Source organism: Manis pentadactyla, chromosome 3 (assembly GCF_030020395.1).
Source record: "Manis pentadactyla isolate mManPen7 chromosome 3, mManPen7.hap1, whole genome shotgun sequence".
Taxonomy (NCBI): domain Eukaryota; kingdom Metazoa; phylum Chordata; class Mammalia; order Pholidota; family Manidae; genus Manis; species Manis pentadactyla.
Window position 1 is genome coordinate 8,429,947 of NC_080021.1, and position 24,241 is coordinate 8,454,187.

The following is a 24,241-nucleotide window of genomic DNA, read 5'->3' on the forward strand; positions in this document are numbered from 1 at the left end:
AGAACTCTGGACTCACCTTCCCTGTGTCCCCGTCTGAATGCGCTCTCCTCTCCAGCCCAGGCTGCAAGCTGGGGGTCTGCCTCATCTCCTGGTCTCTCACCCCCACATCTGATGCATCCTCTCCTGGCTGTTGGCTCTCCCTTCTCAGCCTATTGCAGGCAGTCCCTCTGCCCCATGGCTGCCACCTCCACCTAAGCCATTCCTTCTCAAAATGTGGCCTTCGGGGAGTATTAGAAATGTAGTGTCCAGCTCACCCAAATCAGACTGCTTCTGACCACTGTCCCTGCCCCCAGTGATCCACACGCTAGAAGAGCTTGGGAGGCCGTGCCCTCAGTGGGCGTTTGCCTCCTCTAGGTCGCAGCCGTTGCTCTCCACCAGGCTCCTTACTTTCCCTCCTGCTTCTCTAAGGTAGCAGACGCAGCAATCTTTTCAAAATGTAAATCAGGTCCCAGCCTTCACTGAAAAACCCTGCAATAACTCAGAAAGCTGAGAGTGGGCCCTCACAGTGCCCATGTGGCCCCACAGCAGTCCAGCCTCCTGTCTCCCTACTCTCCTCGCTAGCTATGCACCTGTCCCCAGGCTCATGCCAGTACCCACCCCCCGGCCTCTGCCCGAGTGCTCACCACCACCCTCTGCAAGGCTGACTTCTTCCATTCAAGGCGCAGCCGCAGTGCCAGCTCGCACTAGGCCCCCACCCTCTCGGGTCTGCCTTGGCCTGCTCTGGAACCTTGAAGACGAGGGGCCATCACTTGGCAGATTGTGTTGTTAGGTGACGCAGCTGACCTTGAGATGGGGAGACTGGGCCTTATCTAGTCCCACAGCCCTTGAAAGCAGAGAACTTCCTCACATGGTGGTAAACATCAACGCAGTTAGAAGCAGGAGAAAGATTAGTGTCTAAGCCACTACGTCTGTGGTAATTTGTTAGGCAGCAATAAGAAACCAGCAGAGTCACTGGTGCATAGGCCGAGGAGGCGACAGGTGCCCCTTGTTAACGTCAGGCATGCTGGCAGCACCCCACAGTGCAGGCCTCTGGGCTCCCTGCTTCCCCAGGAGCAGTCAGGTTCACCCCCACATCTGCCGTGTGTAAGTAGAGAGTGCGGATGGTGGTGTGGCCATCCTGCACCACCTACATGGTGACCACAGGAGGTGAGAGATCCCAGAGAAGCTGCTTCTGTGGAAAAGCAAGAGCTCAAAGCTTGTCCCAGACAACCCCCTGAATTTGGAGAATCGAGCCCAGGTCACGTCAGATTGTGGTCCTTCGGCCCAGTGAGGAAATTACAAATGCGATGCACAAGTAGGGGCTGAACCTCAGCAGGGTCGAGCTCTCCACCCCTCCATGGAGCGGAGAACATGTGCGGTGGGTGGGACTATGCCCCACCCCGTCGCAGCTCCTAGGGGCTTTGTCATAAGCCGCATCTCAGTTTGTATATGTGCCTTTCCTCCCCATTAAGGTGGAGGTTCGGCCTCATTCATCTGGGATCTCCAGCACTCCGCTCAGGGCCTGGCACACTAGGGGCTTCATAAATGCCCGGAAGCATGAGTGGAGTACCCAGTGTACGGGGCCTGAGCCGGGTGGGCACAGGGTGCCTTTAGCGGTATTCTGAGCAACCTTGTGGGTGGCAGCTGGGGTGGGTGCCCTGCCAGGGGAGCCATGGGCCTCTGAGATGGAGGCCCTCGCTGGATGGACAGTGCAGGATGTCTGCTGAGAAGCCCACTTCCAGAGAGTCACCAGGCCATGTCACAGTGGATGGAGATGGAGCCCTTGGCATAGCTGGCAGTATAGCCAGTGGTTTGAAGGCAGCCAGCCTGCCTGGGTCTGAGCCCCGTGTCTGTCAGCTAATAGTGTGTGACCTGGAAAAAACCACTCCTCCTCTTCAAACTTCTGTTTTCTCATCTGTAAAATGGGAAAATGATAGAACACAACCCATGGGCCTAATGTAGGGATCATCTGTGAGGATGCAAATGAAGCAGCTGGCATCGTGCCTGGCACATGATTAAATGCCCAGTGAGTCTTAGCTCCTGTTGTAGTTTGTGCTTGTAGAATTCAGCTGTAGCTGTTCCTGCCTCTGGAAGCTTCTTTCTAATGAGCAGGTACTGATACAGCTGCGAGGTCCTGCGCTTGGCGTGAGGAGTCCCAGGGCTGGTGAGACCCCACATGTCACAGAGCTTTTGCTTGGTCCAGACAGGTAGACTGCAGTTGCATTCTGCAAATTAACATGGTTGGGGCTGGCAGTAAATTGATGTGTTAGAGGCCCAGCTGCTGGGCGTTCTGAGGGATTCCTAGAGGAGGCCCTGGGGGTGCTGATCTGGGAGGGCCGATGCTGAGGGACATCATGTGGCCACTTACTGAGAGGGCATCTGAGCAATAAGGAGATTGCTTAGGTCCCATACGCTGGATACTCCACTGCATGCAGATTTGAGAACAGGCAAAGGATAAGGCAGAGTCAAGGCTGACACATTTTCCTACTCTGAGAAGTGCAAGTAGCCAAGAAGGGGCATGCGGGGTTGGTGAACGGAGTGGTGTCCAAGTGGAGATTCTCTGCAAGATCTTCAAACTGTCCATATCAGTGCAGAGGATCGACGTCTGTGCTGCACTGCCGCTCAGAGTGAGACTGATCTACAGTTCTTTTTCCTGGTCTTATGCCTGCTTTGCGGCTAACTGACTTACCTGGAGAAGTTTGATGGGTGATTGAAATGGTTTGTTTGTTATGATAAACATTCTGTAAACAGAACACTGAAATGCTGCATCCCTGGATGTTTAGTCTCATTGGTGAGGGTGGCGGTGGCTCTGTGGAGGCCAGGGAGGACGTGGGATGGCTGCTGCCAGCCCCCATTTCCTTGTCTGCTCAGGCCTGTGGCACCTGCAGGTCACTTGTCTACAAGGACAGGGAGCGAAGCTGCCAGAGGCCACAGGCTGTGGAACTGGGAAGAGTGTGCGTCATCTGAGGAGAGGAGCCAAGCACTTCTGTACAGAGGGTGCCCTCAGGATGGCAGAGGCAAGGGTGCCATCAGTCACACCCGCACGTCTCATTGAGCACCTGCCCGGCAGGTTGACAAAGTGGTCAGCAAGGAAAAGGCCAGAGCCTGCAGGGATTTGGCTTGGGGTGCGTTTGTGAAAATCCAGAGGTGGTGAACTCTTGCTCTGAGCTCTGTGCAGAGGGGAGTGTCCTCAAACTGCAAGGAGGGGCGTTTGGTGAGAAGACGGCAGGAAAGCCCTGCCTGACCCCAAACATGAGTGGGCCACCAGGCAGGAGTGGGCGAGGCTTGTAAGGGGAAGCGTGTCCCCCTGTGTGGAGTGCCTGCTAGTGAGGCAGAGCTACCCAAGCAACACTGGGCACTGCCTAGAAATTCAGGCGTGCCTGAAGGTCAAGAGAGCAAAGCATTGTGCACAGTGCAGGTGTTCTCAGGTGTCACGAAGCCGCTGCTTCCTCGTGTGTCACTGTGAATATGGGCTAGTTCTGTTAGAAAATACCTCCTGACTAATTCCGTCCAAATATGTGTTGAGCTCCTGCTCTCAGCCCGGTGCTGCGTGGACATGGCCTGCTGAGGGGTGTGCTAATGCCCGAGGGGCCCGGTGGGGAACAGCAACAGGCCCCCGGCCCAGCTCCATCACCCCCTGTGCTCATGTGCCCTCCCCATCTTCCCACAGCTTACAAGAGGAAGGTTTGGGGGATTACTGGGACCACACCAGCCTGTGCTTAGACTCCTGAGAGGTTCGGGAAGCACGGGACGCCCCAGCTGTCTTTCTGCTGCCGGGCACCTGACACTAACCCCATCCACTCCATCGGTCAGCTTGGCCAACACAAGCCTTTCCGTCTTCATCCTGTGACAGACACAGGGCCTGTAGGGGCCCTCTCTTCCCCTTCCCAGGCCCTTCCCATCTTCTGCAGGCTGGGGACCTGTGACAAGTCCACTCCAAGCAGGAGGGCTCCCTGTGCCCTGAGGCACAAGACCGGGTGGCCTGGAGGAGCCCGGCGGGACCCTGCAGCGTCTCAGATGGCCAGGCACGCACACGGAACTGACAGTGACTATTTCTAGTGACAATCTTTATACCCTGGGCTTTGGGTTATTTATGGGATCAGTATTTTCAGAAAAAAAAACTATCTGCTGTCTTCTTACGAGTAAGAGAGAAATAGGGCGGAGGGGAGGCATTATGCTGTCTTCCCAAGAGAGATGAATACAGCCTTCCTCGCTTCCCCTGCCTTCTTTCCTTTTTAAAAGGCTTTAAATCTTCACTGATGTATGGAATGGTTTCATCCTGCCTGTGAATATCTTTGGGTAGTTCCACAAGTTTCTTGCACATAATACCAACCCTCTTTCTGGTCCTGTATGTACATATATATTTCTAGAGTTGGGAATTTACAATGCTTTCTTGCAAACCACATTCATTTATACCTTTTCTTTTCCTCTATAAATTCAGGATAGCATTTATCTTTGTCCCTTTGTTACCAGTGTTTACAATGCCACACGCAACCTCGGGTTGTGGAAGTAAATGTGCTTATTAACCTTGTAAAATGGGGCTGCCAGTCCCCCTTTTGAGAATGCTAGAGGAAGCCCTGGCTTGTTATAACTTAAACAGTGAGTGAAACTCTAATTGCTGGAAAAACACAGCTCCTTCCCCAGAGCTGAAACCCACAGGGGAACATATCACCTGAAAGAACAGACCGCAGTGTTCCTTTCCGGTCCTGCTTTTAGCTGGACTTGGATTTTTGTCTGCAGCCCTCACATTCTTACTATGCCACAGGTCTGAGAACCTCTTAAGTGAAAGGATCTTAGGAAATGTCCACATTCTTCTGATTCCTGGAAATCCCATAGTGCTCAAGACCAGGCTCATGCTCAGGGAGCCACCCCTGACCACGGCCTGCCCCCCGCCCCACCCCAGGTGTCCAGGATACAAGCCCTGTCCTCCGCCTCCCCACCGGACTGCAAGCCCTTGAGGACAGGGAGTGGGGGGCTCACGGTGCTATTTCCAACCCCCACCAGAGTGTCTGACACATTAAATTCTCAGTGAACCAGAGAGAACTGTGAAGTCCCGAGAGGTACAGATGGGAACTCAGCGTAGAGACCTGTGCATGGGATGCTTGTCTGACGTGGCTGATTCAGTAACTGCCTGGCCATTTAGAGGTGTCCAAACACGGAGGGCTTTTAATCTGTTTGCTTGCAAAGCAAGTGCTAATGTTCTGTAACTGCACATCCCTAACTCCCAAGGACGTGACACCTTTCCCGTCTAGCAGTCAGCACAAGCCCCAGCCCTTCAGGTCTGTTCTTGGTTTCAAAGCTTATTTTCTGTCCATCTCTGCTTTCTCAGCCACGTTTGGCCCCAGTAAGCCTTGGCCAGCCTGCCTGTTTGCCATCTTCATTAGGATGATGGCTGAGGAAGTGCCTGGCTGAGCCTGTTTACCAGGTGAGGACCCCGAGAAGCAGCATTTTAAGCTTCGAGGCTTCGGAAAGCAGACCTCAAGTCTTCCTTAAAAAGTTTCCCTTAATCCAGTGTCTGAAATGCTCCCCAGGGTTCGTTGCATTCTCTCCCTGAACGACTGCTGAATACGGAAGGGAAACCCCTGTTTGGGGCCTCATCCCTCCTCTCCTTTTGGGGTCCAGACTGAGTGCCGGCCCTCCCAGGATGCCTCCGGGGATTCCGTGTTCTGCTCTTGGCCTAGCACCCAGCACTGGTGCCTGGCCTTCACTTACGAGGGCAGGTGTTTTCTCAGCCAGACACCCTGTTCTCGTGTCACTGGGATGGCCACCAAAGCATCACAGAATGTTTGAGAGTGACCGGGTGTCCTCCCTGGCCCCCCCACCCCAACATGCTCTTGTTGGAACCCTGCATTTCTTGGAACCCTCCTTCACTTTTTTTGTTTCCTATTTTCTTTTTTGCGTCATTTTCCCCTGTTACTAAAGGACTATATTATTACTTTAAAAATTTAAGACATGGAAAAAAAAGGGAAAAAATGTCCCATGATTGCACACCACATAGACAAACATGGGAAATGCTGGTTCCCCCCTCCCAGAGCGGGTATGGTCTCAGACCTGCGGCTGTGCAGCTGCTAGATGCCCCTCCCGCCAGGCTACCTGGTGGTGCCAGAGCAAAGCTGGAAACCCCGCCCAGGTCGCTGCCTTCGTGATGCTCCCGGTGACAGCAAGGTCGTGGTGTATGTACTTCAGCAGCTGGCAGTGAAGGAAGGAGAGGAGCAGGAGGCCGGGAGGTGCCGGGTGTGGGGAGCGGGCTAGGCGGACCACCGACCCTGGGGTGGGCTTTGTGCTGAGTGTGGCGGATACAGTGTGGCACGTACAGTTGTATGCCCCCCACCTTCTTTCACTTATTTAAACTTAAACATTTTACTCACTTATGAAGTTTTTAGGACTTGCTGTAGGGGCTCAACATCTATGTTCTAAGTGATATGACTCTCTAGATACTTGGGAGGCAGTGTAGCAGAGAAGAAGCATGCAGGCCGGGCTGCAGGCCAACCCCATCCACGTGCCTGCTGTCCCTTAGGCACCTTCACTGGGGAGCACCCGGGCATTATCTGCAGCCATGGGCACGCAGGGCCTGAGCGAGGGCATGGGCACCGGCCCTGGCTCTGTACTCTAGTGCCTGTGCACAGAGGCTGCAGCGATGCCCTCCATGACTACACTCTTTGGAGAGACACAGTTCTAAGGGACCTGTCCTTGTGGTCACGGGAAATGGCTCCTCCAATCTGTGGTGCCTGTGCCATCAGCTGGGCTTTGTTGGTTTTTGAGCCAGTTTAATATGTTTCTTAGGAAACGTGCACTCTCTGTTCTTTTCTTCAGTGACTCTTTCAAGAAGCAGGGATTTGCTGTGTAGTGTCTTCCAGGCATGGCCAGGCTCCGTGTGATGGGGGTCAACACTGGGTTCTGTGTGCATGTTGGCTCAAGGAGTGTGGAAGCCCCTGATGAGAGGGCATGGACCTGAGTTCCCAAGAGAAAGATGGGGGTGGGGGCTTTAGGTGGTGGAGCGGCAAGGGCAGGAGTTCAGGGGCACGAGAGGCACGTGTGCTCAGGAACCAAAGGTGAGCAGGAGACAGGGACGGGCAGGGGCCAGGGCAGGAGAGCCTCGTCCCTCTCACAGAATGTTCAACAGAGGTAGAAAGACTAGGCCTGGAGGGTCTCACTTGGCATCAAATTCCAGAATCATCTGTTACTAGCTGTGGGATCTCATAAACTTCCTGAGCCACCACTTGTCAGGAAGATAGAGCTGCAGTCCTCCCTTCTTAGGGCTGTATGTGAATTAAATGAAATAAGGGATCTGAAAACACTGTGTACTGCAAAGGGCCTACCTACTGAGGCCATTATGAGAAGTGAGGGTAGTACAAGGCAGGAGGTAGTGGCATAAGATGCAGGCAGAGGGAGGGCACAGAAAAAGCAGTACAGACACAAGTCTAGGTATGCACACATAGCCTTACACATGCACACGCAGATGCACACCCAAGCCCATATGCATGCACACATGCATGCACACAAATACATCCAGTTTGGCTGTCATCTTAGATGCTTTGCGTCTCCTCTGCCTGGTCTCATTAAGCCCTGCCCGTCCTGCGTGTGCACTACCTTCTGTGAGTTGTCTTGACAGTGGCTCTGCTTTTCTGGAGCATTCTGTATCCTGTCTGCTTCCCCCAATAGCGGAGGGCCAGAGGGCTGACTACGGTGGCTTGCAACAGGTCCTGAGAACTAATCAGGACAATAAGTGTGCCAGTGCCAGGTGAAGACCCAGGGCCCCTCTGTCCATTACCTGGCCCGCAGCCCCATGTGCCTTCCCTTCAAGGACATTGATGTCATCTGAGAGAGGGCTGCTCCCCAAGACTCAGCTTAATAAATAGGAACTTGACTCAACTTAGAAACTAAGTTGAGGCGTGAAGGACGCCTGAGGCAAAATGATCTCCCTGAGGTGGCAGAGGTGGCAGTGGGGTTTCCCCCAGCAGTGCGGAGGGCGACCCTGTCTTGGAATCCCCGTGTGAAGGCAGTCAGCGTCTCAGCACATGGAGGGCAGTCGGATTGAGGGAGGAAGCCAGGAATGGCGGCAGCATCTAAATGAGGCCCTTGGTGGTCGTTTTCATTCCAAAGGGTTGTAAACCGAACCGATGCCATCTCAATAGGTGTCATTCTGGTTTCTTTTCATTTTAGGGCCAATAGAGGTTTCCTCTGTCTTCCTTTATTTGTTTATTTAACGCACCAGGAGCCAAGTTCAAATAATGTGCAGGTTTGACCAAGCCTGTCTTGGAAATTCCAGTGCCCCATCAGGACTGAAGCCAAAAACTGTGAAGTCTGTGAAGGTGCTTGAGCTCCGGAGGAACAGGCCTCTGCGGACCAGGGTCCCTCCGGCACAAGCGTGTGGGGAGCTCAGGCACCGGGTTATGTTCCGTGTTTTGAAAGCTTTGGGCCAAAGGTACGGTGCAAACGTGTGTTCTTGGTTACAGAGCACCAGCAGCTTTAAGCACTGTTAGTTTAAATACCCAACTAGTAAGGGCCCTTCCTCCCTCCTCACTGCCCCCTCTCCGGGGTTCAGCTGGGAGATAGTTTTCTCTTCCTTGAATTAGTCTGTGTCATATTAGGATGTCCTTGAATGTCACTGTGCTGGTCTGGTGTCCTGGGAGGGATCGTGGTCGGTGCCGTTTATGACTCGGAGTGTCAGGGACTGAGTCGGGGTGTGGAGGGCTGCGCACAGGTGCAGTGCTGTCCTCGCAGAGGCTGTGCCAGAGCGCCCTTCCCCAAAGGATGGGACCCTCCAGGCAGTGTTCCTGTTTGGCAACACAGCCCCCTGCATGCACCTCTCCGGGCCAGTGTTACAGTTCCTGGGGACAGGATGTCAGGGAGGAAGCTGTCCTTCCTGTCTGTCCCCCTCAGGCATTCTTGTGAGCACCTGTGTCTGAGGCATGGGGACCCTTTGACAGAGGAGGGTGTTCTCATTAAAGAGGAAATGGAACTATGGGAAAAGGGGGTGCTGGGCTCAGACACAGAAGGCTAATGGGAGAATGGAGAAGAAGGTGTGGCTCTGCCGCGGCAGCCTCGGCTGAGTCCTGTGCTCTAGGCAGTGACCGTCAGCCCATCAAAGGCGTGGGGGCCTGCGGGCAGTGGCGTAGCCTGGACTGACCTATCTCAGGGCCTAGCTGGTAGGGTGGGGGCACGGGAGTGGGCAGGACATGGGTGCAAAGCCCCTCGGGGAGCTTTCCTGCTCTCAGCCTCCTTTCCCCTAAAGCTAGAGTGTTGGGAAGACCAGATCCTATAGTTTCAGTCACGTGCCTAATACAGCATCCAACATGAGGCAAGCTCGCCCTCCTCTTCCTCCTCCTCTATTTCTTCTTCTTATAGGTTGTTTGGACAACTCTTAGCAAGAACAGTTAATCTTGAGTCTCAGAGCCATCCTCAGATGTGTCCTCAGCATTGCCCCATGATTACAGGAGAATTCCTGTGTGTCCGCCCCTGAGCCAGGCGCCATGCTGGGCATTTGTGTTCTTCCCCTGCCGCTTTGTGGCTTTGTGTTAGGTCGCCTGGTACAGGGCTGGGGGTTTTCAGACCAAAAGTCATAAAATCTGGTCTCTGGTTCCAGCAGCATGGTACTGGGCGGATCATTTCCTCCTCGGGCCGTAGCTCCTCTCCCGTAAAATAAGTGGATGGACCCTTAGGGCTTTCGGAGCCAAAAGCGGTCCCTCCAAACAGCCTGCCTTTTCCCAGCCTCCACACCACCTGGGTGGGCTCCTAGGGTCAGGCAGAAAGAGGGCTGGTAGCAGCCTGGACTGGAGCCGGCGAGGTTCCAGGCCGCTCTCTTCGTCGCCGCTCCCGGGGTCTGCCTGCGGATAGTCGCGGAAGTGCCACCAGCGCCTCCCACGCGCCTGCCGAGCCTGGCCTCTTCCGGGATGGAGGAGCCCGTCCTTGCTCCCAAGAAGCTGTGGGTTTAGTGGGAAGGTCGGTACAGAAACAGCCGTGTGGAAGGGCCTGGGGTGCTCTGGCAGCTCCTCCTCCTTAAGGAGTTTCTTGGATCTTGAGAAAGGTAACTTGCTACAAAGATAGTGAGGGGACCTGTCGGACAGGAGCTGGCAGGACAGGCAGGGAAACAGCGAACACGCTAGACCCGCGAGGCAGCCTGGCCCCAGAGAGAGGACGGGGAGGGCTGGCAGCCACAGAGGAGAGGGAGTCCGGTGGGAAGCCACCTATCAGCACGAATAGTGGCCAGCAGTGCCCGGGTCTGACAGTGACCTGGTTTGGGTTCTAGAACAGTTGAGGGTGGGCAGAACTGCTGAACTCAGACCTGATGGGGGAACACTATGTGATCCCATGAGGTGCGACTTCTGTTACGCTCTCTGTGCTAGTAATTTAGCTGGAAGATGTGTTAGATACAGCATTTAGGGTAATGGAGTACCAGCTCAGGGGATAAGGACACTGTGAAGCCTATTATTTCTACTGTGGAGGACAGTTTCAAGCCTCTGCTAATAGATTAAGCTTGTAGAGTGATCACTTTGAGCAGAAAAAATGGTTGAGAGTTGTACAGCCAGCCAAGGGCAGACTGGGACGTGCAAAGAGTATTTCACCCTGTTGATCTGTGACATGCAATCTCTTTAGTCACTGTCACGCTGCACCTGCTGAGGAAGGTCTCTGGCCTTGGGGTCAGCCAGACCAAGATCCAGCTTTTGCTGCATTCCAGTTCTTTGGCCTTACATGAGTCACTGGACCACTAGATGTTCCATTCAGAAACTCCCAAGCCACAACACGTGTGTAGATGATTGTTGGGAGGCATGGGAGAGTGTCCGGTAAATCCCAAGGGGCCACGGGGATATTGGAGTCTATGGGGACAGGAAAGGAAGTCCAGGGTTTGCAGACAAAAGAATGAGAATGTAAGAAGAGAGTGTGGAACATGTAACACTTGGAGTGTGTGAAGGCAGGAGGGGATGGGGGCTCACTCTGCAGAAAGCCCCTTCCATGAAGCAGCTCCCTGACCCTGGCTGCCCCAGTCATTAGTCTTCTTCCCACAGTGTTCTGTACAGACAGCATCCCTAGGGCAGGCAGAGCCACTCACAGGAATGTAAATGTGACCTGGCAGCTGGCAGCAGCCCAGCTCCGAGGACACTGGTTGCTGGTGGTCTCAGTAAAATGAGTGTGTGTCTGCACAGAGCCCCTTACACCCGCCCTGGCTGAGGATGAGCTTTGCAGCTTGTGTGCGTGCACACTTAATGCTTGTCTGTACTCTCATAATTGGCAGTAGATGAATTTAACAGTGATTCCATTGGACAAAATCCTGTAGCTGAAAATTGGAAAAAATATTATCTTTAAGTAGACTTAATACTTAAAAAAGGCAATATGGGCAAGAAATGTAAATCTTCAGAGGGTTAATGAGAAAACTACAATTCCCAGTCTTCTTTTTTTATTAGGGTATCATTGGCATACAATCTTATGCAGGTTTCACATGAGCAACATGTGGTTACTTACATTCACCCATATTATCAAGTTCCCCTCCACACGCCACCACAGTCACTGTCCATCAGTGTAGTAAGATGTCACAGAGTCACTACTTGTCTTCTCTGTGCCACACTGTCTTCCCTGTGACCCCCCCGACACACACCATGTGTGCCAATCATAATACCCCTCAATCCCCTTCTCTCTCCCTCCCCACCCACCCTCCCCCACCCCTCCCCTTTAGTGACCACTAGTCCCTTCTTGGACTCTGAGTCTGCTGCTGTTTTGTTCCTTCAGTTTTGCTTCATTGTTATACTCCACAAATGAGTGAAGTCATTTGGTACTTGTCTTTCTTCACCTGGCTTATCTCACTGAGCATAATACCCTCTAGCTCCATCCATGTTGTTGCAAATGGTAGGATTTGTTTTCTTCTTATGGCTGAATAATATTCCATTGTGTATATGTACCATCTCTTCTTTATCCTTTCATCTACTGATGGACACTCAGGTTGCTTCCATATCTTGGCTATTGTAAATAGTGCTGCAATAAACATAGGGGTGCATATGTCTTTCTGAGTCTGAAATCTTGTTTCCTTTGGGTAAATTCCTAGGAGTGGAATTCCCAGGTCAAATGGTATTTTTATTTTTTTGAGAGACCTCCATATTGCTTTCCACAATGGCTGAACTAGCTTACATTCCCACCAGCAGTGTAGGAGGGTTCCCCTTTCTCCACATCCTCACCAGCATTTGTTGCTCTTTGTCTTTTGGTTGGTGGCCATCCTAACTGATGTGGGGCGATATCTCATTGTGGTTTTAATTTTCATTTCCCTGATAATTAGTGATGTGGAGCATCTTTTCATGTGCCTGTTGGCCATCTGAATTTCTTCTTTGGAGAAGTGTCTGTTCAGAACCTCTGCCCATTTTTTAATTGGATTATTTGCTTTTTGGGTGTTGAGGCATGAGAGCTCTTTATATATTTTGGATGTTAACCCTTTATCAGATGTGTCATTTACAAACCTACTGTAGGATGCCTTTTTGTTCTACTGATGATGCCCTTTGCTGTACAGAAGCTTTTTAGTTTGATGTAGTCCCATTTGTTCATTTCTGCATTTGTTTCCCTTGCCTGAGGAGATGCATTTAGGAAAAAGTTGCTCATGTTTATATTCAAGAGATTTTTGCCTATGTTTTTTTCTAAGAGTTTTATGGTTTCAGGTCTTACATTCAGGTTTTTGATCCATTTCAAGTTTACTTTTGTGTATGAAGTTAGACAATAATCCAGTTTCATTCTCTTACATATAGCTGTCCAGTTTTGCCAACACAAGTTGTTGAAGAGGCTGTTGTTTCCCCATTGTATATACATGGCTCCTTTATCATATATTAATTGACCATATATGCTTGGGTTAATATCTGGACTCTCTATTCTGTTCCACTGGTCTGTAGGTCTCTTCTTGTGCCAGTACCAAATTGTCTTGATTACTGTGGCTTTGTAGTAGAGCTTGAAGTTGGGAAGCGAGATCCCCCCTGCTTTATCCTTTCTTCTCAAGATTGCTTTGGCTATTCGGGGTCTTTTGTGGTTCCATATGAATTTTAGAACTATTTGTTCTAGTACATTGAAGAATGCTGTTGGTATTTTGATAGGGATTGCTTTGAATCTGTAGATTGCTTTAGGAAGGATGGCCATTGTGACAATATTAATTCTTCCTATCCATGAGCATGGGATATATTTCCATGTATTGGTGTCTAATTTCTCTCATGAGTGTCTTGTAGTTTTCAGGATATAGGTCTTTCACCTCCTTAGGTTTATTCTTAGGTATTTTATTCTTTTTGATGCAATTGTAAATGGAATTGTTTTCCTAATTTCTCTTTCTGCTAGTTTATCATTAGTATGTAGAAATGCAACAGATTTCTGTGTATTAATTTTGCATCCTTCAGCTTTGCTGAATTCAGATATTAGATCTAATAGTTTTGGAGTGGATTCTTTAGGGTTTTTTATGTGCAATATCATGTCATCTACAGTGACAGTTTAACTTCTTCCTTGCCAATCTAGTTGCCTTTTATTTTTTCATGTTGTCTGATTGCTGTGGCTGGGTTCTCCAGTACTAAGTGGGGACAGTGGGCATCCTTGTCTTGTTCCTGATCTTAAAGGCAAAGCTTTCAGCTTTTCACTGTTAAGTATGAGGTTGGCTGTGGGTTTTTCATACATGTCCTTTATTATGTTGAGTTACTTACCCTCTATACCCATTTTTTTAGAGTTTTTGTCATGAAAGGATATTGAATTTTGTCAAATGCCTTTTTATCACCTATGGATATATGATTATGTAATGTTTGTCCTTCTTTTTTTCATGTAGTGTATAATGTTGATACATTTTTGAATATTGCACCATCCTTGTGTCTCTGGAATAAATCCTACTTGATCACAATGGATGATCATTTTGATGTAGTTTTGAATTTGGTTTGCTAATATTTTGTTGAGTATTTTTGCATCTATGTTCATCAGGGATATTAATCTGTAATTTTCTTTTTTTGCGGTGTCTTTGCCCGGTTTTGGTATGAGAGTGATGCTGTCCTCAAAAATAAAAGGCATCCAGAATGAGGTTGGAAATATTCTCTCCTGTTCTACTTTTTGGGAAACTTCAAGGAGGATGGGTATTAGGTCTTCACTAAATGTTTGATAAAATTCAGTGGTGAAGCCATCTGGTCCAGGAATTTTTTTCTTAGGTAATTTTTTTTATTACGAATTTAATTTCATTGCTACTCATTGGTCTGTTCAGATTTTCTGTTTCTCGGGTCAGTCTTGGAAGGTTGTATTTTTCTAGAAAGTTATCCGTTCTTTTAGGTTATCCAGTTTGTTAGCATTTAATTTTTAATAGTATTCTCTAATAATTCTTTGTATTTCTGTGGTGTCCATAGTGATTTTTCCTTTCTCATTTCTGATTCTGTTTATGTGTGTATACTCTCTCTTTTTCTTGACTATCTAACAGTCTATTTAACTTGCTTATTATGCTATTATAAACACAATCTAAAGGTTCTTTTTTTTTCTCCCTTCTTTTTATTCTTCCTACTCTCTTTATATGTTAGGTGTCATATTCTGTACTCTTTGTGTATCCCTTGACTGATTTTTTTGGGTAGCTCATTTCATCTTATATTTGCTTAGTAATTAATTGGTCTACTTCCTTTACTGTAGTTTTGTTTTCTCTGGTGACAGCTACTGAGCCTTAGGAGCACTTCCCTCTAGAGCAGTCCCTTTAAAATACACTGTAGAAACGGTTTGTAAAAGGTAAATTCCCTCAACTTTTACTTATCTAGAAATTGTTTAATCCCTGCTTTGAATTTAAATGATAATCATACCAGGTAGAGTATTCTTGGTTCAGGCCCCCTTCTGCTTCATTGCATTAAATATATCATGCCACTCCCTTCTGGCCTGTAAGGTTTATGCAGAAAGTCTGATGTTAGCCTGATGGGTTTTCCTTTGTATGTGATCTTTTTTCTCTCACTGGCTACTTTTAATAATCTGCCCTTGTCTTTGAGCTTTGCCAGTTTAATTATTTTATGTCTTGGTGTTTTCTTCCTTGGGTCTCTTGTGTTAGGAGACCTGTGCACTTCCATGGCCTCAGAGACTGTTTCCTTCCCCAGATTGGGGAAGTTTTCAACAATTATTTCCTCCAAGGCACTTTGTATCCCCTTTTCTCTCTCTTCTTCTTCGGGTACCCTGATAATGAAAATATTATTCCGTTTGGATTGGTCACACTGTTCCCTTAATATTCTTTCATTCCTAGAGATCGTTTTTTCTCTCTGTGCCTCAGCTTCTTTGTATTCCTGTTCTCTTAATTTGTTTCATTTACCATCTCCTCTACCTCATCTAATCTGCTTTTAAATCCCTCCATTGTATGTTTCATTTCAGATACTGTATTTTTCAAAGTTCCCTTCTCTTTCTTGAAGTCCTCCCTGAGGTCTTGAATATTTTTCTGTAGCTGCATGGGCCTGTTTATTATTTGTATTTTGAAATCTTTATTAGGAAGATTGGTGATTTCGGTTTCACTTAACCCATTTTCTGGTGTTTGTGGGATTTTGGTTTATACCAGCTTCCTTTGCCGTTTCATGTTTGTATTGATTAGTATGGAATAATAACTTTGTGTAGGTAGCACCTTCTAGTGTCTAGAAGCTCTACTCTCTGGAGCTGCCCAGCACCTGGAGCAATGGCAGGCGTCATAGGCAAGCGGTACCAATGCCTGCCATGAGGAAAGAGCCCTTTCCTGCTTCCTGGATGTGGTGCACCTCCACCGCCAGGACCAGTAGGCCAGGCACACAGAGAGGAGCCTCTGTATTACACCCCTGAAGCTGCCATAGGCGGGTCTTCCCTCTGGCTGGCCTGGTGCAATGGCGGGGGCAGTAGGTTTGATAATCAAAGCTGGCCAGGAGGAAGGAGTGGCAGACTGCGTATCATGGTGGGGTGCCTCGGCACGCATCACCAGCCAGGGTGATGGAGCACCTGAAGCTACTGAAAGTTCCCAGCCTGCTGGGCTGAGTGCATCAGGACAGTTTTGTCCACCTGTCCTTTCTCCTGAGCAGTAAGCTCTGTATAATCCTTTCCTCTTTAGCAGCCCTGTTGCTCTTGGAAAGTCTTTCAAAGTACCCACCTTTTCTTCCAGAGCGGCTGTGCTTGCCCGTTCTCCACAAGTGGCTGGAATCTTGGTCTCTCTGAGTACTCCACCTGTCTTCGCATTTCAACCCTGCTAATCTCCAGAGCACCATGTAACATAGGTTCATGCTCCTAGAGCAGATCTCCAGGGCTGGGTGTTCATCTCTTTTAGGCTTCTACTCCCTTCCCACTCCGTTTCTCTTTCTCCCACTTGTGAACTGGGGTAGTGGGAGAGCTTGGGTCCCACCAGCGCGTGGCTTTGCTACTTTACCTTTTTCCGTGAGGTCTTCTCTTTTCCCCAGGTGTACGTAGTCTGTCACAGTCTTCTTTCTGGTCGCTTTTTCAGAATTAGTTGTATTTGTTGTATTTTCATATTATATGTGGTTTGGGGAGGAGGTTTCTGTCTCACTTCTCACTCTTCCATCTTTAAGCCTCTCCCCCAGTCTTATTTCTTGCATTTGGCAAATTTTGATTCTTGGAGCGCCACAGACTGCATGATGCAGCCCTTTGGAAACCTCCAGGGTCTTCCTTTGTAAGATCAAGTCTCAGTCTCAGCTGGTGATTAAGGCTCTTCAAGATGTGTGAGCTTCATTTCAGGCCTCTCCTGCCTCCTCTCCCAGCATTCCCTCCCTCCTGGGACTTGTGCACATGACAGGCATTCCCTGGAAACCTCCTGCAGCTCAGGAGTGGGCTTTGGTGTCTTTGGCTCAGCCAGGAGCAGAAGGCCCAGTGCAGTGAGGGATTCAGAGAAGAAGTTGAGGAGGGACCCAGGAATCCTTCTGGCTTTTTGGTTGGGCTGAAGTGCAATGTGGAATGCTGAAATCTGGGAACAGAGCTCAATAGAGGGTTGTGGAAACAGAGAAGAGGACATCTCAGTGAGTGAGGGTGATGTCGTTTAGCAGTATCAGATGGCACAGAGCCTTCTGGAAAGGTGACATCAGAACTCTGCCCAGCGGGTTTGGCAGTTGGTAGGTGCCCTGTGGCCACACGCCTCCTCATTGCTCACTGCTCCTCTTTGCCTACAATGCCTTTAACCACCATCTGGGACAACCTGCCTTCCATGAAGCAGCCCCTGGGCCCTGATTCGACAGGGTCAGCACATTGTTTTTCCTGATTTCAGGCATGATGGCTTCATCTTGGGTTTTGCCCTCATTTCCTCCAGCTCTGGGGGCTATATCTGTGTCTTAGGGTTGTGCAGAAGGACAGGAACTTTCAGCCGGTGGACATTTCCTGTTAGTGACCGCTTCCTCACCTGAACTTCAGCTTTGATGGCACCATTATCCAGATAGTGGCATCAGGCCCCCAGGCACGCCTCAGAGCTCCTGTATGGGTTGGTCTTACCATTTTTACCACACTGTCTGTTTGCCTGAAGTGCAGTGGGCTTGCTTTGCCCTGGCTTAGGTCACCCTGCCCTCACCTTTTCCTTTGTGGAGAATTGCTGACAATTCAGAGGAGAAAAGCATTTGCTATGGACTCCCTCCCCTTTTCCCAGCCTCTTGCAAAATAAATAAGTCAACATTTACCTCTGAAGTTTTCGTTCACAGTACATATTCCCATTTAAATGAAATAGAAACAAACAGTAAAAGAAGAGAAAAAGGCCATGATTCACTCTAGAAAAACAAATCAGGCTAAATGTATACAGTTTTCACCTGGGATAGCTCTCTGGCACCTGGTGAGTCATGTTCAAATTAGAAGTTCCTTCCAATCTGTAACTTCAGGTGGTGCCCACCCCAGAGGGGCATTTTCCATTTTTATCTCTAAATTAAATTCCCTCTGCTGCCACAGCCTTCCTGCTCACAGGGGCCTGAGTGGGACCCCTCAAAGCCAGGTGGGAGAGAGCCTGGGGCCATGGCGTGCTACAGCTGGGTGGGCAGGGAGGAGGGGCTGGTCCCATGCCAGACCCCAGCTGGGAAAGGAGTCAGAGCAGCGTGCATGGGAACTTGCAGAGGGTGCCGGAGCAAACCCTGTGCCCTTGGCAGTCCCGGGCATCTTTGCTCCTTCTGCCCTCTGCTGGAACCCCATCCCACCCGCCTCCTGAGGCCTTGCCTGTGAGCACCCACCCTACACTGCCACCCCCTCCAGGAGTGTCACAACTCTGCAGACCATCCTCATTCCACTCCTATGTCTGCTCTGCCAGAGGGTGGTTTTCCTTAGCGCCTGTCATGGCCTCTCATGAATGGTCTAGTGGGTCACCATTCAACAATACTGGATGCCAGGTTGGCTCTGAGAAGAACTGTCACAACAGCTGTGTCACAACAGCATGGCTTCTGCACTCAGGAAGTAGAGTCTAGTGGAACCTGATAGAATGGCCAGGGTTTGGTGGAATGAAGGAATGAATGAGCAAGTGATTGTCATTCCACAGTACCTTTCAGGGAGCAGGGGTTTGAGAAAGTGCTGCCAAATGAACAAAGGCTTGGAAAGGGCAGTGATGTTGCTGAGCACCCACTTTGTATACAGAATCTCCTTTAATTCTCCCAGCAGTCCTCTGCTGTGTGCACTGTAGTCCCTAATATACAGATGAGAAAACTGAGGGCTGTCTGGGAAATCGTCTGGCCCAAGTCTCACAGCTAATCGTGATGGAGCCGATGTTGGAATCCTGCTAGTGTAGGCGGAGGACATGTTCTTGCTACCTTGCCACTTGGACCCGCCTTGGAAAGGAAGGTTCTCTCTGGCATCCTCCTGTACCTCTGAAGACTCCCTTTCCATAGTGAAACAATCCCAGACCCTTTTATTTTCCTCCTGGGCTTATATTCTGACCCTTGCATTATTTTTGCAGCTCCAGAGTCTTGACTCTTTCAAAATCTCTCCTATGTTCTTTCTATTATTTTTCTTCTCAAGATCAAAGATAGTTGTCATTTAAAACAGGCTGGAGCCCACAGAGTCAGGGACACTGTGCGTTAGCATCTGCTGGACTCTAGCCTCGTCTATAGTCTGTCTGCTTGGAACTACAGAGAAAGCCCTGGCCCTGGGATTCGGCGAGCCCTCCTCTGACTGATGCCCCTGAAGACTGGCCTCTGCAGCCCTGTGGCTGTGGGTTTCCAGCCGGCCACTCCCTGGAGTGCTGACAGCCTTAGTGCTGGTGTATGACACTGGGGAAATGAGTCTTGTGGGGGGTCTCCTCCCACCTGGCGTGATACTGATTGTCAGAGAGAGTTGAGTGCCCAGAGTGAGTGGGAAGATAGATAATCCAGGATAAACCCAGTCCCTTTCTCAGCACCCAGTGGACCAGCCATGAGTTTCCAGGAGCCCCCAGCCAACCCTCAGCGGTTGCAGTAAACAAGTACTATGCTCTCTTCCAGCCCTCATCCCCTCAGCATCCCCCACACCTCTGGGCGGCAGGCTGGTGTCAAGAGAAGAGCTTGGACTTTGGGTTTGAACTTGGGATCCACCACTGCCACAGCCGGTGCCCCTGACCGTGTTGCTTGCAACACTGAGCGCCACTCTCTTCATCCACAAACCAGGCTGAGAGCAAGCATAGAGCATTGTTCAGAGGATTATGTGCTGTAGAGACAAGCTTCTGGAACGTTCTAGATGCTCCATAAGCACTAGTTGTGATTGTAGTGTTGTGGCTGGACCCAGAAGTAGGGCCTGTGTGACCTTTCTCTTGCCCTCACATAGGTAACCGATGAGGAGCCCACCTCCAATCACACGGTCATGATCCAGGAGACCCTCCAGCAGGCGTCTGTGGAGCTGGCCGAGCAGCACCACCTGGTGGTGTCCTCTGACGATGTGGAGGGCATCGAGACAGTGACTGTCTACACGCAGGGCGGGGAGGCCTCGGAGTTCATCGTCTACGTGCAGGAGGCCGTGCAGCCCGTGGAGGAGCCGGCCATGGGGCAGCTGGCCCAGGAGATCTAGAGGAGATGCAGCGTCCACCGAATGCCTTGGGGCAGGGCCAGGCTCCACAGGGTACTCGGGCAAGGGAGGCCATGGAATGGAGCTCTCCTCTGCACTTCCTGCCCAGGCGGCCAGATGGGGCTCTCCTCATCTACTTGGGGTGGACAAGGCGACTGGTCCAATCACCAGCAATATAGGCCTTACAGCCCCAGCACAGATACACCCCGTTCCCCCATATCATCTGCTTCAGGAAAGACTTCTGCATCAGCTCCCCAAACATGGCATTGCACCCTTTGCTTCAGGACTCAGAGACCCCCAGTCTCCACCAGCACCTTCCCTGAATCACATCCCCAACTATCGCAAGCCCATCCATGTGCCAAGTCTTCATCTGGGACCGCTGTGCAGCCTGCTGGAAGGGAGACAGCATCACAGAGAAAGTGACCATATGGCTTTTGAAACACCTCCTGGTGGGAAGGGGGACAGGGTCCTGGCTTTGTCTACAAAGTTCTACCTTCCCCAAGTATCGAGGATACCAGTTGTCTCACGAATTAACCAGGTGTGATGACTTGCCAGTCCCATCTTAGGTCGGCTCTCAGCCTTCTGTCTTGGAATTCTTTTGCTTTTTAAAATGCACTTTTACTATTCACCTCCCGTTCTAAGGTGAGGGGGATAGAATAAAGACATTGTCTGCCTGAGTACTTGAGTTCCTCCTTAGGGTGCACGGTTAACATTTCCCCTCCCTGAATCAAAATTATGGATTTGGGCCCCACCCAGCACCACCCCATGGGAGACCCAAACCCTTAAATGCAGATGCTGATGCTCTTTCTCTTTCTAAAGCATAGGATTTGCTTTGAGGCTTCTGTCCAAGGTTAGTGGGCTCCTCTTTCATTTCCCAGAGCCTGGCATTTGATTTGCTGCAACTGAGACATGTTAGCGCCACTCCTTCCCACTTTTTACTGAGAAAAAGAAATACGCTGATGGTCAGAAGCCTGCAGGACACACTCTTGTTGGACTAAGGCTTCCGTTCAGGGGCTCATGAGAAACCCCATACCTTTCTGAGCCTCTGCTCTGTACACAGCATTGTGGGGACACCGAGGAGTGTCCTGCTGCACATTGCCCAGCCCTGGGGTCTCTTGACATCATTACCCACCAGCTGACTCCCTGAGCTCGAGATCTGTTTCCTCTGAGAACCCTTTCTTCAAATGAACTATCCTGCTGGTAGGAGCAGATGTCCACACAGATGAGAGGTTGCTCTGGTTGAAGAGGGTGGAGACCCAGCCCTGACACTTGGCCTTCATTGTTACTCCTCAGCCCACCCAGCGGGACCTGAAGGCACCTCTCTGGGAGACATAAAAGCTGCTGCTCTAGTACCAGGAGGAAAGTGACTTCTTGCCCTAAACGGGAAGGAACAGAAGGGCGTCTGGAGTTCAGAGGAAGGAGGGATCCTCCTACTTGGATGAGCTAGGGAAAGCTTCACGCTGGAGCTTGCCTGTGATCAGGGCTTTGTAAGCCAGACAGGGTCTGCACCTGCAGGGACAGGGGTGGAGGGAGAGGGGAGGAAATTAAAAGGAGGAGTCACTGGGGTCAGCAAGGGAGGCAGACAGGGAGACACAGGCCCGCCCTTTGGCTGGTGGGCAGCTCTAAGGGGAGAGGCAAAAAGATCAACTAGAAGAACAGGGATGAGAGGTGATGGATATTGATTTTATTCAACCTCAGGGAGGTGGCAGCCATTGGATAGATCCAGGCTGGGCTGTGTGGCACAGACTGCGATCTTACCCAAGCGTCAGGAGGGGCTGTGCTGAGATGCCTGGGCATCCAGGTTGGAGGCAGAGAAGCTGAGCTTAGATCCAGTTCTTCCACTTACCTGAGTGACCTTGACATGTTTCTATAGCTGTCTGAGTTTTAGTTTACTCACCTCTAAATTGGGTCTGATAATAATTGCTAACTCCTAAGATTACCAGGATTACTGAGCCAACGCCATGGAGCCATTAGCAGAGTACCTGGCCCGCACTCTGTGAATATGCTGTCGTTTGTGTTCCTAGGCATGGGGCACAGACATGAACATGCCTCGAACTCCTCCTTCGAAGAGGCCACAATCTAGTAGGAGAGACAGCACACGAACAGCAAGAGGGGAGGTCTCACTGCATGTGCTGAGGGCTCGAGTGAGGCCGGAGGTTGCTGCCAACCCCTTCTAGTGCCCAGACACAGGCCTCAGAGGAGAACTGGTGGGGCCACGTGACCCTGCAGAGCAGGTGCTGAGCTGCTCAGCAGGTCTCTACTGTCCAGTCCACACAGTGGTCCGCAGAGCTCAGACTCTCGGTGGCTTCAGGACTACATCAGTCCTCTGTGCGGAGCACCTTGAAAGCTGGATGGTATCCTTTCTGAGGTGCACAGCCAACATGTGCCACTTCTTTGTGTCATCAATGACCCCAAAGCCATTAAAAGATCTTGTTCTAACTTATAAAACCCCCATGAGGAACGATAATTGCCCCGGTCTGGCGTTTGGTGTGAATGTGCTGAGTATTGACTAGGTCACTTTAAGTCCTTGTGCACTTTTAAATTTAAACACAGATAAGTGGGAGCAGTGGCTTTAAACATTCAAAGTTTAGGTATGTGGGAGGTGAGGTGGGCCACTACTGGAATCATGATTCCGGGCTTAGACAGTCTGCTGTGATACCGGTTAACCTTTATGAATATTCATCTATACAATGGGTTGAGTAATTTGTCCCATTTGCCTAATTTGTTGTAAGGACTTAATGTGATAGCATATATCAAAGGACGCAGCACACTGTATTGCACACACTAGGAGCACAATACTCCTTCCTGGTGGGTTCCTAGGAGAGCCCCGTGGCATATGACAAGGCAGCCGGAACAGAGACAGGTCATTGGCTGGTCTGTAAGCAGAGTTGAGGTTCAGTGCAGTCCAGTTTGGGGTCCATGTGCCATGCAGTTGTCAGGGTTCAGAGCAGTCCAGTTGGGGTTCAGTGTAGTCCATTTGTTGGGGTTCATGTGCAGTCCATTCAGGGTTCACACACAGTTCAGTTGTTAGGGTTCAGTGCAGTCAAGTTGTTGAGATTCAGTACCCAGTTGTCAGGGTTCAGAGCAGCCCAATTGTTGGGGTCATGTGCAGCCCAGTTTGGGGTTCAGTGCGGCCCAGTGTCAAGCACTCGTATCTGTCTTCCTCTCCTGCCAGGCCTCAGTGCCCGGTGTGCATCCCCTTCCTCATTGGTTCAGCAATGAGTACTCAATTACCTCCAGTGGCCAGGCCCTGGGCTGGGAACTGGGAATATAACTTACCCAGGACCCACGGCCCTAGGCCTCAAAGAACTCCCCATCGAGTCAGAGGGGAGAGGAGTGAGCAGGTGATGGGAAGGTCCAGTGCAAGCCGCTGTGGGAGCAGAGCAGGGATACTAGCAGGGCTTAGAGGGGAGCCCCAGGTCCAGGCAGAGCAGGGCAGCATGACCCGAGACTTGACCTAACATGACCTGCCCGGAAAACGGCAAGTAATGAAGGCTAAAGCCAGTGAGGACCAGTCCCGCACTGTGCCAGACGCTCCACCAGCATCCTGTCATTGAGCCCACACCACTCCTGTGGGGCCGGTCCAGTTTCTGCCCATTTGATAGAGGGAAAGAGGTCAGGACGCTAAGGGAGTTGCCCCAAATCTACAGTTAGGAAGGGGTGCAGTCGGAATTGAGAAGTGGGCTGTCTGACCTGGGGACTCCTCGCCACTATTACCGTGTTGCAGCTGGAACCTCGGGAGCCTGGGGCATCTAGCAGAGAGAGAGCAGGGGGCCGGGGTACCTGACGGCCGGGTAGGAGTGGGGAGGGAGGGAAAGAATTTATATCTACATTTAATGCCATTATATGCCATTCACAGTGTTCTTTTGTATCTACAGACCGTTTTCATCTGAGTCACGAAATCATCCAGCCCTTGGTGCACCCCCTGCAGGGCTGCTCCTGGGAGCGTTTGCTCACAGCAGATACTGTGCAGCCGACTGTTTGCCCTGCCCTGGCATTACTGAAAACAGAAATTTGAGTAATTGTCCACGTTACAAAACCCCTGTGGTGTTTTGGTTGTTGGGGCAGGGGAGCTGGGTCCCTAAGTGCTTTCCTGGGAAACTAATGCTGAGCTTGGTGGGGGTGCTTTTCTGAGCCACATGGCGCATTCAAACAGTTCTCTGTTAGCTGGCTGGAGGGCCTGCCCCGCACGGGGCTGGAGGAAGCCAAGGGCAGCGCGGCCCTTGAAGGCCCCTGGCTCTGTCCACCAGGTGCCCTGTCAGCCCGTTTTCGGTGCCAGCAGCCCTAATGCCACCCTGCATCTGGGCAGGCATCCGCTCTGCACTGGGGACTCACTTCCCAG

At 50.5% G+C, this 24,241-nt stretch overlaps 1 protein-coding gene across 11 annotated transcripts in view; it reads left to right on the plus strand.

The window, feature by feature from the left end:
• Nucleotides 1–23,893, plus strand: part of ZFAT (zinc finger and AT-hook domain containing) — a 317,588-nt gene extending 293,695 nt beyond the window's left edge. For 9 of the 11 annotated variants that reach the window (XM_057497721.1, XM_057497719.1, XM_057497722.1 and 6 more), the window contains one exon: nucleotides 19,663–20,576. In XM_057497721.1, the coding sequence (XP_057353704.1) occupies nucleotides 19,663–19,902 (240 nt within the window). In that variant the 3' untranslated portion in view covers nucleotides 19,903–20,576. The other 2 variants (XM_057497724.1, XM_036890565.2) reach the window with 2 other exon arrangements.
• Nucleotides 23,894–24,241: the final 348 nt, after the last annotated feature.